Below are 15,905 nucleotides of genomic sequence, written 5' to 3' on the forward strand. Positions count from 1 at the left end.
GGGAACTCTATAAAGTTTTTCTTAATGATAATAGTGTTTGACAAATATATGATTCTTGAGATAATTATCTAATTAGTTTGAGCTTCCATATTCATGTAATTTGACTCCTTTCATTCAATCATCATTAATTAAGCATCAAGCAACAGGTATTGAGTCAAGACAAGCATAGGAAACTAACTATAACATATATAATACAAGAGTCTGTCTATTCTACAGGCATCAAAGTAGGCATTATGAATTTTTGTATTCTGATCTTAATAAATCAATAAATATTTAAGAAGTACTTAAGAAGCATTTGCCATATGCCCAGACATTGTGCTTGAAACTAGCAAAATGAACAATAAAAATAAAAACCAAACAATGTTGTTCTCAGAGAGTTCATATGCTATCAATTAAAAAGATAATCTAGTTTTCAATGACAGTACCAATCTCCAGTTCTAGATTTATTGAAAAGTAATGAACTTTTATATTTAAAATATTGGCTTTTTCTTTTAGCCTCTATGCAGATAAACAGGAAGTAGGTAATAATTAACTTAACCTCATAATGCATAAGTTCACCTTTAGCCATTTCTATTTTTTAGTTAAAAAAATCATTTAAAAATATAGGGAAGAGAGGCATTGGAAGAAGAAAAAAGAAAACAGAGAGGGAGGAATGCAAGAGAAAGAAAAGAAGGAAGGGAGGGAAGGAAGGAAGGAAGAAGATATCCTCATTAGACATAAAACATTTTGCTAAGCACAAAAAATACAATAGAAAAGCAAAACATTCAAGGAGTTTAATTCTAATGAGGAAGACAATGCATATGGAAGATATTAGCTCCAAATCGGATGAAAAGGCCCCCTGGTCCTTACACTGCTGTAATAAATCAGATGACAATTCCTCTTCTTTAATGCCATTTTCACTGATAAAAATCACATCAATTTCTGATATTGAAATATTTGGCAGAGCCAGAGACTTTGGTGGCAAAATCTCTGGAAGTGGTCTTCATTAACTTTGGCTCTAGGACCTAAAGAAGCAAGGGCCAGGCTATATCACAATGGAGATTGGATTCTAGGATGATGGCTAAGAGCATCTGATAAGAAGAACCATTATTTCAAATGATTTTTGGTTCAGGATTTTGGCTGTCTCCATTAGGGTCTGTGGGCAGTCAAAGAAGCAACTATGGTTTGACTTGCTTAGCACATGTTGCTGCTTATCTCTCCCACAATGTATCTAGTTTCTGCAGGCTGCATTGCCTGCCCTATTGGTAGCAATTAGCTGATAAGTGGTGAAAAGGGCTGGCCCTTCTTCACGAATTGCTTTACTGAATGATGACTGTGAGAACTGAGCTGAAAGTAGGTCCAGTATTCTAGGAGGTATGACCACTTCCAGGATGCCTGTGCTTATCTGTTTCTTGGGGATAACCTGTTATCAGGTTAACATTTGTCTTTAACATCTGTAAGATGGAGCCTTTTTCTTTTTCTTCCTTTCTTTTCTTTTTTTTTTTCTTTTTTCTTTTTTTAAGAAGATCTATACTTATTCAGAAGTGTTCCATCTAAACATGCACAAGAGAAAAAACAATCAATCAATCAATTGGATAAAGAATAATTTTTGTCCAGGCTGTAGTTGTATGGGCTGCTCATAGAGCTTCTCTATTAATAATATGTCTGGATAGACAGCACATATAGAAAATGAGCTTCCCTCAAAACTTTTTTTGAATTTTTTTATTATAGCTTTTTATTTACCAGATATATGCATGGGTAATTTTTCAAGCATTGACAACTGCAAAACCTTTTGCTCCAACTTTTCCTCTCCTTCCCTCCACTCCGTCCCCCAAATGGCAGATAAACCAATACATGTTAAATATGCTAAAGTTTATGTTAAATACAATATATGTATACATGTCCATACAGTTATTTTGCTGCACAAGAAGAATCGGATTTTGAAATAATGTACAATTAACCTGTGAAGGAAATAAAAAATGCAGGTGGACAAAAATAGAGGGATTGGGAATTCTATGTAGTGGTTCACATGTATTTCCCAGAGTTCTTTCGCTGGATGTAGCTAGTTCAGTTCATTACTGCTCTATTGGAACTGATTTGGTTCACATCATCGTTGAAGAGGGCCACGTCCATCAGAATTGATCATCATATAGTATTGTTTTTGAAGTATATAATGATCTTCTGGTTCTGCTCATTTCACTCAGCATCAGTTCATGTAAGAGTCTCCAGGCCTTTCTGAAATCATCCTGCTGGTCATTTCTTACAGAACAATAATATTCCATAATATTCATACACCACAATTTATTCAGCCATTCTCCAATTGATGGGCATCCACGTAGTTTCCAGTTTCTGGCCACTACAAAGAGGGCTGCTACAAACATTCTTGCACATACAGATCCCTTTTTTCTCTTTAAAATCTCTTTGGGATATAAGCCCAGTAGTAGCACTGCTGGATCAAAGGGAATGCACAGTTTGATAACTTTTTGAGCATAGTTCCAAATCGCTCTCCAGAATGGCTGGATGTATTCACAATTCAGATGAAGCCTTTTCCTACATTGACTTCTTCCAAAAAGGTTAAAGGAGATGGTAGTCAATATGATATAGGTGATGGCTTGACTTGTCTAGTATACATTGACTCCTATCACTTCTTCCAGTTACATTGTTGTTTCAGTTTATTATATATGCATGAGTTTGCTTTGCTAAAATATACTTCTTGTTTATATATAATATCCATATACAAAAATATTTAAATTTTTAAAATTTAATATATTTCTTACTTGGAAAAATATGGTAAAAATATCTCACAATAAATCAGTTAAAACCTCCCAGTAATTTCATAAGTCCTGTTTCAATTAACAGTGGTTAGAAAATATATAAATAAATAGCTACTCATTTATCAATTTCTTGGCAAAACTCTTGGGAAACTCTTGGGAAAAATTAAATATAACCTGTGATATTTCACCCAACTGATGATGCAAGGTCACCATCTTGTGGCAAGAAAAGTAACTATATTAGTTAAAACCAAGGAAAGTAGGATAGTGCCAAGGGAAAAAATTAAGCAATTTTCTACCATTTTACTTTTGAACAATTTTTCATATACTTTTTTTATATTCTTAAAAAATAATTAACATAGTTCTTAATGATAAAGCCTACACATCTAACGTCATTTGAAAGACTACAAATTAAACTTAAAGAAGCAGGATATATTGTGTTGAAAAAAAAAAACTCCTGAATAATGATTTGCAGTGATTTAAATCAAATGGAAAATAAAGTAGATCCACTATATCATCTAATTTAAAGCAATTCTAAAATATTAATTGATAAAATTTCCATGCTCTTAAGCATGTTATCAATCTTCTGAAAATTTAAAAAAAAAAAAAAAAAAAAAAAAAAAAACTTGGTCATTTTCAGTGAAAGTATGGCTGGCTGGCTTTCACAATTTGGTGCTTATTTGTAATAAAGAATCTAGCCCCAAAACACTAAAATGCTTTAGCTGCTATTGTCATAACTTCCTGGCTATCTTCATGCCTTCATCTGTTCTCCACTTCTTACTGGATACTGTCACTCTATGCCCCTAAACTTCTAATTGGCAGGCCTTCCATAAAACTAGAGCAACTCATATCTTACCACATGCTGGGCTAACCAGACTTGTACATGATATGCCATAGATGACTCTCTCTTCCTTCCCCTACCACCTATGTTCCACTTCTATCTCTAGGAATAGCAGATAAATCTATCAACTGCCTGGATATTCCACTGTCCATTTCTATGATATCTCCAACTATAACACCATATTCAGGGGGCACTACTTCCCTATTCACTCCCCTTTCTAATTAATATTTAGAATGTAAGGTCCATGGAACAGGGAATGTCTTGCTATTTGTATAAATATCCCTAGTGCTTAGCAAAAAGTCTGAAATATAGCTCTACAGGTTCTTAATAAATGTTTTTTCTCTCACTTATTCATGCCTGCTTGTGTTTAACTGCTCGACATCATTAAGTTGCTATTATAGTACTAATCTATAGGGTGGTAAATCATATTCCCAGAGGTCTACTTTGGCATTAATTTTCTTTTATTTTTAAAGGTTTTTTGATGACTTTCATTTGTCATACCCCTCATTTTCTAGCATACTTCCTTTCTCCATCCCTGCCCAATCGAATGCCTATTTCCTTTTAACAAAGAAAAGTTAAGTAAAACAACAAAATAATGCTTTTTTATAGAATTTCACTAGTGTAGTCACCTAAGAGGAAGTGTTTCACCATCTATCTCCTGAAAATGATTGGTCACATCACTTAATTTGAGCTCTCCATACTTCATTTTTTTCTTTTTTCTTTTTTTTTCTTAATTTTTATAATTATAACATTTTCTTTGACAGTACATATGCATAGGTTATTTTTTTTAAACAACATTATCTATTGTACTCCCTTCTGTTCCTTATTTTTCCCCTCCTTCCCTCCACTCCCTCCCCTAGATGGCAGGCATTCCCATACATATTAAATATCTTATAGATATCCTAGGTACAATATATATGTGCAGAACCGAATTTTGTTGTTGTTGCTGTTGCAAAGGAAGGATTGTATTCAGAAGGTAAAAATAACCTGGGAAGAAAAACAAAACAAAACAAAACAAAAAAACAATGCTCACAGTTTATACTCATTTCCCAGTGTTCCTTTTCTGGATGTAGCTGATTCTGTCCATCATTGATCAATTGGGATTGGATTAGCTCTTCTCTGTGTTGAAGATATCCACTTCCATCAGAATACATCCTCATACAGTATCATTGTTGAAGTGTATAATGATCTCCTGGTTTTGCTCATTTCACTCAGCATCAGTTGATCTAAGTCTCTCCAAGCCTCTCTGTATTCCTCCTGTTGGTCATTTCTTACAGAACAATAATATTCCATAACATTCATATACCATAATTTACCCAACCATTCTCCAATTGATGGACATCCATTCATTTTCCAGTTTCTGGCCACTACAAAAAGAGCTGCCACAAACATTTTGGCACATACAGGTCCCTTTCCCTTCTTTAGGATTTCCTTGGGATATAAGCCCAGTAGTAGCACTGCTGGATCAAAGGGTATGCACATTTTGATAACTTTTCACTAGGAATGCTCTAAGTCCTATATTTCTGTAAAGACTCATTTCCTCTTTCCACCACCCTCTCTAATGGGATTATACTTAGTTTTGCTTGACAAATTATTTTTTAGTATAAATCTGCATCATTTGTATTCTGGAATATCATATTTCAAGTTCTCTGCTTCTTTTAAGACATGGTTGTTCATTTCCCAATTGATAAATGGTCACAGGATATGAATAGGCAGTTTTCAGATGAAGAAATCAAAGCTATTTATAGGTATATAAAGAAGTGCTCTAAATCACAACTGATTAGAGAAATGCAAGTGAAAACTCCAAAGTAGCTCTTCACATTTACCAGATTAGCTAATGTGACAAAAAAGGAAAATGATAATTGTTAAAGAGGATATAGGAAAACTGGGACATTAATGCACTGTTGGCAGAGTTGTGAATTGATCCAACCTTTGGGGAGAACAATGGAGCTTTGTTCCACTTGGAACTTTGCCCAAGGGGCAACCAAACTGCATACCTTTTGATCTAGCAATATCATTACTAAGCGTCTATCCCAAAGAAATAATAAAAATGAAAAAAGGACCTACATGTACAAAAATATTTATAGCAGCCTTTTTTATGGGAAATTAAGGGAATGTCCACAAACTGGGGAGTGGCTGAACAAGCTATGGCATATGAATGTAGTGGAATACTACTGTGCAATAAGAAATGATGAAGAGGCAGAAAAACCTGGAAAGACTTGTACAAACTGATGATACAAAGTGAAATGAACAGAAACAGGAAAACATTGTACACAGTATCAGGAACACTATGCTGATCAACTATTTATTATAGACCAAGCTCTTCTCAGCAACACAGTGATCTAAGACAAGTACAAAGAACTCACAAAGAAAAAATGTTATCACATCAGATAAAGAACTGATGGACTCTGCATTCTGAAGCATTTTAAAAATTTACCTTATTATTTTTTCTTTTTTCTCCTTTTGGTCTATTTCTTCTTTCACAACTCTGACTAATATGGAACTTTGTTTTACATAAGAGCACATTTATAACCAATATCAAATTGTCTACCATTTTTAGAAGAGGGGAGGAAATGAATAGGAGGAAAATTTAGAACTCAAAATCTTGTAAAAAAAATAATGCTAAAATTTTTCTTGACAAGTAACTGGAGGGAAAAATACTATTAAAAACTCTTATACACATAAAATGGTAAAAAAAAAATTAAAATATGGATTCCTTCTATTCCTACTTTGCCCTATGGTTCTAAGAGATTTAGGAAGTTGTGATTTCTTGAAATATGATATGTGGGCTTTGACTTTCTTGTAGCCTTACTATATTCCCTCAATCTGATTTCCAAATCAATTTTTTTTGGTTTGTTTGGGGTTTTTGCTGAGATACTTTGAATTTTCCTACATTTTTTCAGTCTTTTTGATGTTTAAGAAATATTTCTTGTTATCTCATAGAATCTCATTCTTCTGTTTGGTTAATTCTAATTTTCAAGGAATTATTTGATTAAGGTTTTGTATTTTTTGTGTCAAGCTGTTAATTTCCTTTCCAAATCTTGATACAATTTTTCAAATTATTTTTTCCTCTAGAATTCTCATTTGGTCTTTAAATTATTATTATTATTATTATTATTATTATTTTTGCTGAGGCAATTGGGGTTAACTTACTTGCCCAGGGTCACACAGCTAGAAAGTGTCTGAGACCAGATTTGAACTCAGGGTCTCCTGACTTCAAGGTTGGTGCTCTATCTACTGTGCCACCTTTTAAATTAATTTTTTACTTATTTTTAACTCTTTTTTTTCACCCCTTCCAAGAACTGGCACAACTGTTACCAAGATTTACTTGTAAATGTTTTGGAGAAATTTTCTTCTATATTTGTATCTTGAGCATTTCTAGCATTACAATAGTATTTTATGGTGGGATTGATTTTTTATATGATCACCCTTTCTGGCTTTGTAGTTAAAGTTAAAACACTTTTTCAGGGAATGTCTGACCTGTTGTTGCTTTCTTGGCTATTGTGTATTGTTTTATTCCAGGATATAGACATAGCTCAGACGTGGAAACCCACAAAAAATTTTCAATGCTCCCACAGTTGTGTGATCCAATTATTGCCCTCCTGGCCTATGCTTTGCAAGTTCTTGTACTGGGTTTGAATCTGTGCAACAGACTGTCCTATAGACCTATCCCATTTGTAGTTTCAGTAGATTGTCAACAGAGTCAACTATTATTAGCCAGTTAACGAAAAGCTCTTACTGTTTCAGAAGGAAAGAACTGTGGATCCTGTTTGGTCTAGGATTCTTGCCCTAATTATTCCACTATAGGCTTCAGACTGGATTGAAAACTAGAATTAGGACCTTACTCTGCTGCCATAGTCAAGGACACACAGCTGTTTACTTTTGAACTTCTGTGTTCAGTACATAGCTTAAGAGTCCAAGATAGCTCCTAATCCTCAAACATCATCCCTAGGCAGAGTTCTTCAGTCCAGCCTAGATCTGTGGCCTGAAACTGGCTAGTAAGCAACAGAATTGCAAATTAGTACTCATTCCTGCATCCTGTACAAGTTTAAGTCCCTCTGTACTGGATCTGGGACTTCTCACTCTGGTGCACAGTCCCTACCTGTACTGGAATGCTTCACTCAGCAATCTGGCTAGAGTCAGTCTTAGTAAAAACAAATTTCTATATTTCTCCATTCCAACCCAGGTTGGAAAAGTGACTTGTGATTTTCTTCACCCTGGATTTTTTGGTCAAGATTTGATCTGGTGAGTTTTCTAGCTCTCTATATGAAGGAATTGAGGGGTGGGGAATAAGGGGAGATGCACTGTACTTCCCATTATTTCACCATCTTGGATTCATCTCTATCCATAGCTCTCACGTTTAAGACCACCAGCTTGAAAAACTGAGAGGTTAGGTAACTTACTCAAAGTCATACTGCTGTTATTTATCTGAAGTAGAAGTTTAACACAAGATTTTGAAGTGCCAAATCCAGTTCTTTATCAATTACACTATGCTGCCAGTACTGTTTCATAATAAAATTGACAAGGCAAGGGTTTCATACTACATTTTGCCATTGGTACATCCAGCAATACCTCACTGACTAAAGCTAAATCCTCAATTGGGATGACATAAAGAACAATTAAACTGAATCAAACAGAAAATCAACTATACAGAAACAAAGTAATTTTTAAAAAGCTATTTGCTAGAGTGATACAGAATAATATATTATCCAACAATAAGTGACAAAAAAAGAGAAAACATTTTACAACTTGAACACAACAACATATACAGAAGATATTTTCTCAGTAAAAACCATGGGAAGAACAATAGAATTATCAAAGAATGCTCTTAAAGACAAGCATCAAAGACCATCATAGCAGAAGCAATTTGAGAGAGCTATTGACAATCTAAGAAAAGGCACAGAAAGACTATATCAATATGTATCTGAAATACATAGTAGAAAAATAATTTCATTTGTTACCCAAAAAATGGCAACTAAAAATAAACACACAGAATAGAATCTGAGCAGGGAAAGCTTATAAGAAATTCTAGATTCCTTTAATCAACACATGACAATATAAGTCAAAAGATTAAGATAATGCCATGAGTTAATCAATACAAAGAACAAAATAAACAATTCAAAATCAATCAGACTTTAGGAAGCAAAGAAAGGTAAAAAACCCATGATGGAAGAGGCTGTGGAAAATTTCTCATAATCTCTATCAGCAAGATACATACAAAACACACACACACACACACACACACACACACACAGTCATCCCTCAATATTCCCCAGTTTTGGTAATTGATAGGTTGTCCATTAATAATTAAATGAAAAGTTTTGGAGATTTGCAGCATATTATGGAAAAATCTGCAGATGCCATGCACATATAAAAAAAGCTTTTTAGAAATTTAGTAAATCATAAATAATGTATATTTATTAATCTATTTTTATCATTTACTACCATAATTATATATACATTAATTTGTCATAAACAATAAAGTTTTGTTAAAAGTTTCTTTGAGCTGAAGAACTATAGGCTATGCACTCTCTTTGGGAATATCTTCTCTGTCTCTCAACAGATTTTGTCACATGATTTAATCCCCCAGTGATCACAGTATCTTGTGCTTTTTGTAGGAGAAGGAAAACTATGAAATAGTTGCTTTGACTACAACCAGTATATGCAAAGTATGCAAAGATATTAATCTCTCACATGTAGAAACCGCAACTTGGATGTAAAGTATATCAAATACATGTATTGATGTAATGTGTTCTTTTGTGTATTAAGTAAATATTATCAGAATTATTAAAAATCAAGGTTTGGGATTAGAAGCAAATCCTACCCCTCTCACTCCCACAAATGAGTAGTGATAACTCTCCATGTGTGTACGTATATGTGCATACATATATGTGTATGTATATGTGTATGTACAAGTATATGAGACTCAGTGCTAGGCCTGGAGTCAAGAAGACTCGTATCCCTTTGTTCAAATCTGGCTTCTGACACTAGCTGTGTGGCCATGTGCAAATTACAACTCTGTTTGCCTCAGTTTCCTCATCTATAATATGAACTGGAGATCAAAATAGCCAACCTGGGCCAGATAGATGGCACAGTGTATAGAGCATCAGCCATGGAGTCAGGAGAACCTGAGTTCAAATCCAATCTCAGACTTGCTAGTTGTGTGACCCTGAGCAAGTCACTTAATCCCAATTGCCTAAACAAAAACAAAATAAACAAAATAGCAAACTATTTTAATATCTTTGTCAAGAAAACCCCAAATTGGGTTGCAAAGACTCAGACACAATTGAAAAAACTATTGAATGACACATAAATATATAACAATACTTTAGCAAGAAGTCCAACATAACAAAAATAAAAACTGAAATGAATAAGAAACTGAGAGCTTTAATGCATCAATATAATTAATGGCAGAACAATTACTCTAATAAAGGTGAATGCAATTCATTTCTCTGAAAAATAGAGCAGTAGAGCTAGTAAAAACACATAATTATTATCTCAAATGCTTCACTGAGATATGAGTTACTAGCAAAGCTTTTGTTTAACAACATCTCAAATGTAAGCCTGATCCCATCTTTAAGGGAAAACATTATATTTTGTTAACAAAAAAATGAGAGCAACAGAAATCCCCATATATGTTAAGCCAATTAAATTTCAAATACTTCATACAAGATATTCACAGATTTTATCTATCTACCCCAATAACTGCCCAAAAGAAATTGCCCCTAGGCAAGTCATTGCACCCTGTGTGCCTCAGTTTTTCCATCTATAAAATAAACTGGAGAAGAAAATGACAAATCACTCCACTATCTTTGCCAAGAAAACTTCAAGGAGATCACAAAGAGTTGGACACACTGAAATAAATAACAATAAATAATAAAAATGCTGGATTTTTTTATGGTCACATGGAAAAATATTCTCTATTCAAAACATGTCACCAATTTAATGCGGTCAAGAATAATTCACATAAAATGTGGAATTTTTTCAGGGACATGATTTAAACCCACTGTGGTTCTGTCTAGTCTTTCATCTCTTATCTTCTATTCTAAATAGAACTAAATATGGTTTTAAAATTAAAGAGGAAGTTGAATCAAAACATCTTAGTAATTATAAATAGAATATAATATATATATTAGAATGATATATATGATAATATATATATATATATTAGAATGAAATCAAGCTGTATGATTTTGTTAAGAAATTTTAAAGTTCTTTATTTAATATTAAATCTTTCTCTAATGATATAAAAGTGTCAAATGAATTAATTAAATATAAAATTCTTAATGCCCATGAAGAAAGGATAAAAGTTTGAAAGTTTCAAAGCTGAAATATAGTTATCAAATTATTGCTAAAAACAAGATCATGGACCCCAGATTCTGTTAGAGAAGAATATAAGATCTTGCTATGTTAATATGTGTTACAGAATGACAAAATTTTATGTTAAATTGTGTAAGGGCCCTTAAAATGGGCGGACACAGTGCATCGGGGAGATTGAGGCCCAGAAGTAATTTCTGTGGATATTAGGACTGCCCTGTAGGTGGGATCTTGGCCATGATGAGATAGCTTCGTAATGGGTGACTCTCTCACTGATTGGCTGTGTGTGTGACCTCACAGGCCCTTTACAAGCCCACTGCAGACAGCAGTCGTTTTCTTTAACCTGGTGCTCTTCACCCTGGGTGGCCAAGCCCAGATGGGTAGCCAAAAGAGGTAAGGAGTTTGGTAGTGAACATGTGGGTCTTCTGACCAGGTGTTCACTTGGGAACCAACAAGTCAGGGCATCAAGTCAGGGCATTATGTGAGTAGGTATAATAAAGGCTTTTAAGATTACATATGGCTGTTCTTGAGTGTGCTACTGGTTATTGAGCTATAGATTCAAGATATTGTGGCCAGAGTCTACCTTTGAAGGAGGCAAGCCGGGTAGAGTTGACACTGCAAAGGACAGTGGTCAAAGGTACTCTGTTGGCTCTAGGACAGACTAGTAATTGTAACTGCCAGGAGAGCACGTTACAAAATTGAATCTCAGTGGTCTTCTTATCCATCCATTATACAAAAAGAATCTCCACTACAATATAACCAGTAAGTGGTCATCTAGCTTCTATTTGAAAATCTTCACAAAGGATGAAACCATTATCTCCCAAGACAATCAATTTCACTTTCGGATAGTTCTCACTATTAGGTAATTTTTCCTGACATCAAGTATAATTTTGCCTGTTTGCAAGCTGCAACCAAGAGATCCTGGTTCTGCCTTCTGAGACCAAATAAAACAAATCTATCTAATCCCTATTCTATGTGGTAATCCCTCACATTTCTGAAAACAGCTACTGAGTTTGATTTTTTCTTATAGGCTCACTATTTCCAATTTCTTTCCCCCAACAAGGTAATTTGGGTTAAATGACCAGACTAAGCCAAGTAAGTGTAGTGTCTGAGGTGGGAATTGAACTCAGGTCCTCCTGACTGCTGGGAAGGGGAATATATGTTATGTCATCTAGCCATCCCTATTCCCAGTTTCTTCACTTCATTCTGCTATGGAAAGACCCAATAACCTGGTTGCCTTTCTATGGACATGAGGCAACTTTTATTTATTTGTTGTTTGTTAATTTATTTAGCTTTTGAAAAAAATTATTTTAAACTTAAATAGAAAATAGGAAAAAGGGGAGGAGAGCATTGCCATTTGCACAGGAGAACTTCAAATGGATTAAAAATGTGAAACAAATTTCCATTTCAAGAAAGCCTATATAATAATAAATACTACACACTGAATTCTGAATGGTCCATCTTTTCTTTATTTCCTTTTAGTTTTCTTTTGTTCTTTACTGTGCATTTCTTACTTATTCTTCCCCTCGGACCCCAAGGAGAAGGCTACAATTAAGCACATATATTTCTATAAATACACACATGTATAAATATGTATATACATACAAATAACGCATGTAAACATGTTTACATCTAACATGCATGTTCACACACACAAACATATTACCTATATATGCACATACACATAATATACATAGATAACTATAATCATATACATATATGCATATACATTCATATGTATCTATGTAAGCCCATATTATACTTATTTGTTCTCTGTTTCTCTGAAGATAGATAATACCTCCTTTCAAAAGTTCATGTCTTTCTCTATTTTTCGAATTCCACCAATTTATTTCCTACTACAGGAACTACAGCAATATTCCAACCATCTAATCATTTTAAATAGGCAGCTTTTATTAATAACCTTCTTACAACCTGATGCCCAGAAATGAATATAATACTCTAGATGTAGTCTGATCTGAGTAGAGTAAAAAAGTAGAGTACAAAAAGACTAATAATTTCTTTTCTCTGTGAAACTAGGTTCCTCTTCATGTAGCCTATTCATTTACTCAGAACAAAATATAGCATTAAAAGCTTTATTCAAACAAGGTATCTTTCCACACAAAAAATTATACATTAAATTACATAAAATTCTTTTGATAGATGCAATTATAAAGTTAAATGTGTTTTAAGCTAATCAGTACTATAAATTAAATCAAAACTGTAACTAGGATTAAAAAGCCTGAATTTTTTTCCTGTCACAGATATCTATAAGGGAGTCTACTACATTGTAGGGACCATCATTCCTGTTGTTCATCCCCTGCAATTCTCCAACTAGTCATGATCCTGAAGAAATTGAGATAGCTGGTTCCAGGAAAAGGTAGGGGATTAAAGCACTATAATGTAAAGAGGAAAAAGATATTGATCACTCTGATCACCCCCTATCCGACTCCTATTGTACTATCTTTAGATACTATGATCTGTGGGTAGAGAAGGGAGAGTAAAAGGAAAAGATTACTGTAAAAAGGATGAAGAAAAGTGTGGAACTTGCTATTTCTCATAACTGATAAATATGAAAAAAACATATCAATATAGAAAAATGAGTGAGATTAACAAGCATCAGTTCCCCTAACTTTTACCTGAAATGGAAAAAGAAAATGATATATACATACATATACATATACCCACACAGGGTTTGATAAAGAAATATGTCAAACTCAATAGGAAAATAAGTAGGGATAAGAAAGGATGCAGTTAAAAGAAAAAATAATACTAAGGAGGGAGTTATGAGTAAAATAAATCTTCCTGATTCTGAGAAGTAACTGAAAAGAGGAAAAAGATAGAAGGAAAAAAAGCTAGAATTCAGTGAACAACCATGTTTCCAGAGCAGAGGTGTCAAACATACCCATGACACTTTCCAGTATGGTCTTAACCAGATTAAAATGTAACTGGGAAATCTTAAGATAATATAAATACAATGCAAAAAAAATAATTTCACATTTTAAAACTAAAGTCAATACACAGTCCAAAGGGATCCTTATGTGCAGGATTAGGGCCTGTTTCCCCTTTGAGTTTGACATCTCTGCTCCAGAAAACCTAAATGAAGTTTGCTATCCACCTTTTAATAGAGAGGTGATAGATTCACAGTACAGAAAGTTTGGCAGGGGCAACACATGCTTATTTGCTAAAAGAGTTTTCTTTTTAAGAAAAGAGTGCCATTGATTTTTTTTTTAATGTACAGGGAAAAAAAGGAAATTCAAGAAAAACATAAGCAAGCATGACAGTTTTATAATTTCTTCATACAATTTATTTACTTTTTAAAAAAGCAAGTGATATCAAATGGAGATTCAGTTTTATTCAAAATCTTCTTTTATGTTTTGCTGTGTACATAAAATGCTTTTTATATTTAAAATCAGGATTTTTTTAAATCATTAAAAAAAAAAGACAAGATCATCAAAATAGAAAACAGTAACACGTGATAAACCTGGTTTATGAGCAAAAACCTGACAGGGTTGATCTAAAATCTACCAGCCAATTCTCATTGTCAATTAATATGAAAGGTATGTCACAATATATCATAGTTAATAAAACAAAAGACAAAGTGCAACATAAATGCACTATTTTGTTACTATTTTTTAAAGTTTTTCATTTAGTTAGTGAGGTAGTGAGAGGATGTTATAGGTTTAATTTTGCAATGAGTGAGAAATCTTATCTGCTGAACAAATAAGTCATCATTTCAAGAAAAGGAGAGGTAAAAGCTAGAGATTCCCTTCTTGAGAGCTACTGTAGGATATCCTGGTGTTTCATAGCCACTGCTAGAAAATCATGATATATTCCACAAAGAAGCAAGCATAAATAAATTTTAAACAAAATACTTAGGATCTGATAGCCTGAGATACTTTATTCTGCGCTCTCATAGCTTCCTTTTACCTCTCCCCCCCCCAAAAAAAAATGACTTCCAAGATTTCTTAATTTACATATGTACATCACCAAAGGACTCTTGGTATGTCAGTCCTGTAGCTATGGAGAAAATTCAAAATATAGGACACGTTTATATACTCCATGTTAGGTTAGGATCCAATTTTAATCCCAATCAAATAAGAATCATCATAATACAAGGAGCCGATAATGGAATCATTATTTAATCTAGGTGACAAATCAGATTGAAAGCCTCTGAGTTATTAGCACCAGATTAGTACTATCAAACTCAAATAGTTTGGGACCACTGATCTTTACAGAGGGATCCCTGTGGAATGCGTATTTGATTTAGTTTTAAAATGTAATGTTATTTATGTTTTATTGTATATGTATTTACTTTATTAAATCTTTCCCAGTTACATTCGTGACCACTCAGGAATGTTGTGATAGGGTTCCTGTTCCAGTTGAAATCCATTTTCTCCTAAGACCTACATTATACATAAATAATGGGCACTTACTCAATAAATGACTATTGATTCAAAACTGGGAAATCTCACAAGGGTGGCAGGCTTTAAAAGGTACTAACTATGGAGAATCACAAGTAATCTAATATATTTCATTTTAACAGAGACTGAAACCTGAAAAGAAAATTAAGCATTTCTTTAAAGCTTTAATTTTTCCATGTCAGCTACAGAACTAAAGTAATCACTGAATGCTTTGGGGATAATGAAGCCAAAAGAAAATGAGAAAATACTGCATAAAATTGACTTGAATTGCTGAATGCTACATTCAGATAAAAATGACATTTTACATGTAAAATTTTAATTTCTCAATGATGAAATTTCTATACTCTCAATATTCCACAACAGAAATGTAGACGAGAGGAGGAAGTAGAAAATGTCTACATACATATGTGTGTATGTTAAGTGTTGCCTTGAACTTTTACTGACTCATATTTTTTAAAAACTTCCATAAGAATGGCATAAAAGTTGTATATGAATCCTCAAGTATGGCATTTTAATGGATAAAAAAATGAAAAATCCCCACATGTAACATATATACAGGGCCATCACAATTAATGT

The 15,905-nt window shown here is 33.5% G+C and overlaps 1 protein-coding gene across 11 annotated transcripts in view; it reads right to left on the minus strand.

Annotated features, from left to right (window-relative positions):
• Positions 1-15,905, minus strand: part of TANC2 (tetratricopeptide repeat, ankyrin repeat and coiled-coil containing 2) — a 567,085-nt gene that overhangs the window by 440,659 nt on the left and 110,521 nt on the right. Inside the window, exon 1 of one of the 11 annotated variants that reach the window (XM_074260885.1) lies at positions 9,665-10,729. The exons of the other annotated variants lie outside the window; for them this stretch is intronic. Within the exon in view, the coding sequence (XP_074116986.1) occupies positions 9,665-9,698 (34 nt within the window). The 5' untranslated portion in view covers positions 9,699-10,729. Of the gene's footprint in view, positions 1-9,664; positions 10,730-15,905 lie in introns of those variants that run through there. 11 annotated transcript variants of the gene reach the window in all.

The sequence above is a fragment of the Sminthopsis crassicaudata genome, chromosome 4 (assembly GCF_048593235.1).
Source record: "Sminthopsis crassicaudata isolate SCR6 chromosome 4, ASM4859323v1, whole genome shotgun sequence".
Classification (NCBI taxonomy): Eukaryota; Metazoa; Chordata; class Mammalia; order Dasyuromorphia; family Dasyuridae; genus Sminthopsis; species Sminthopsis crassicaudata.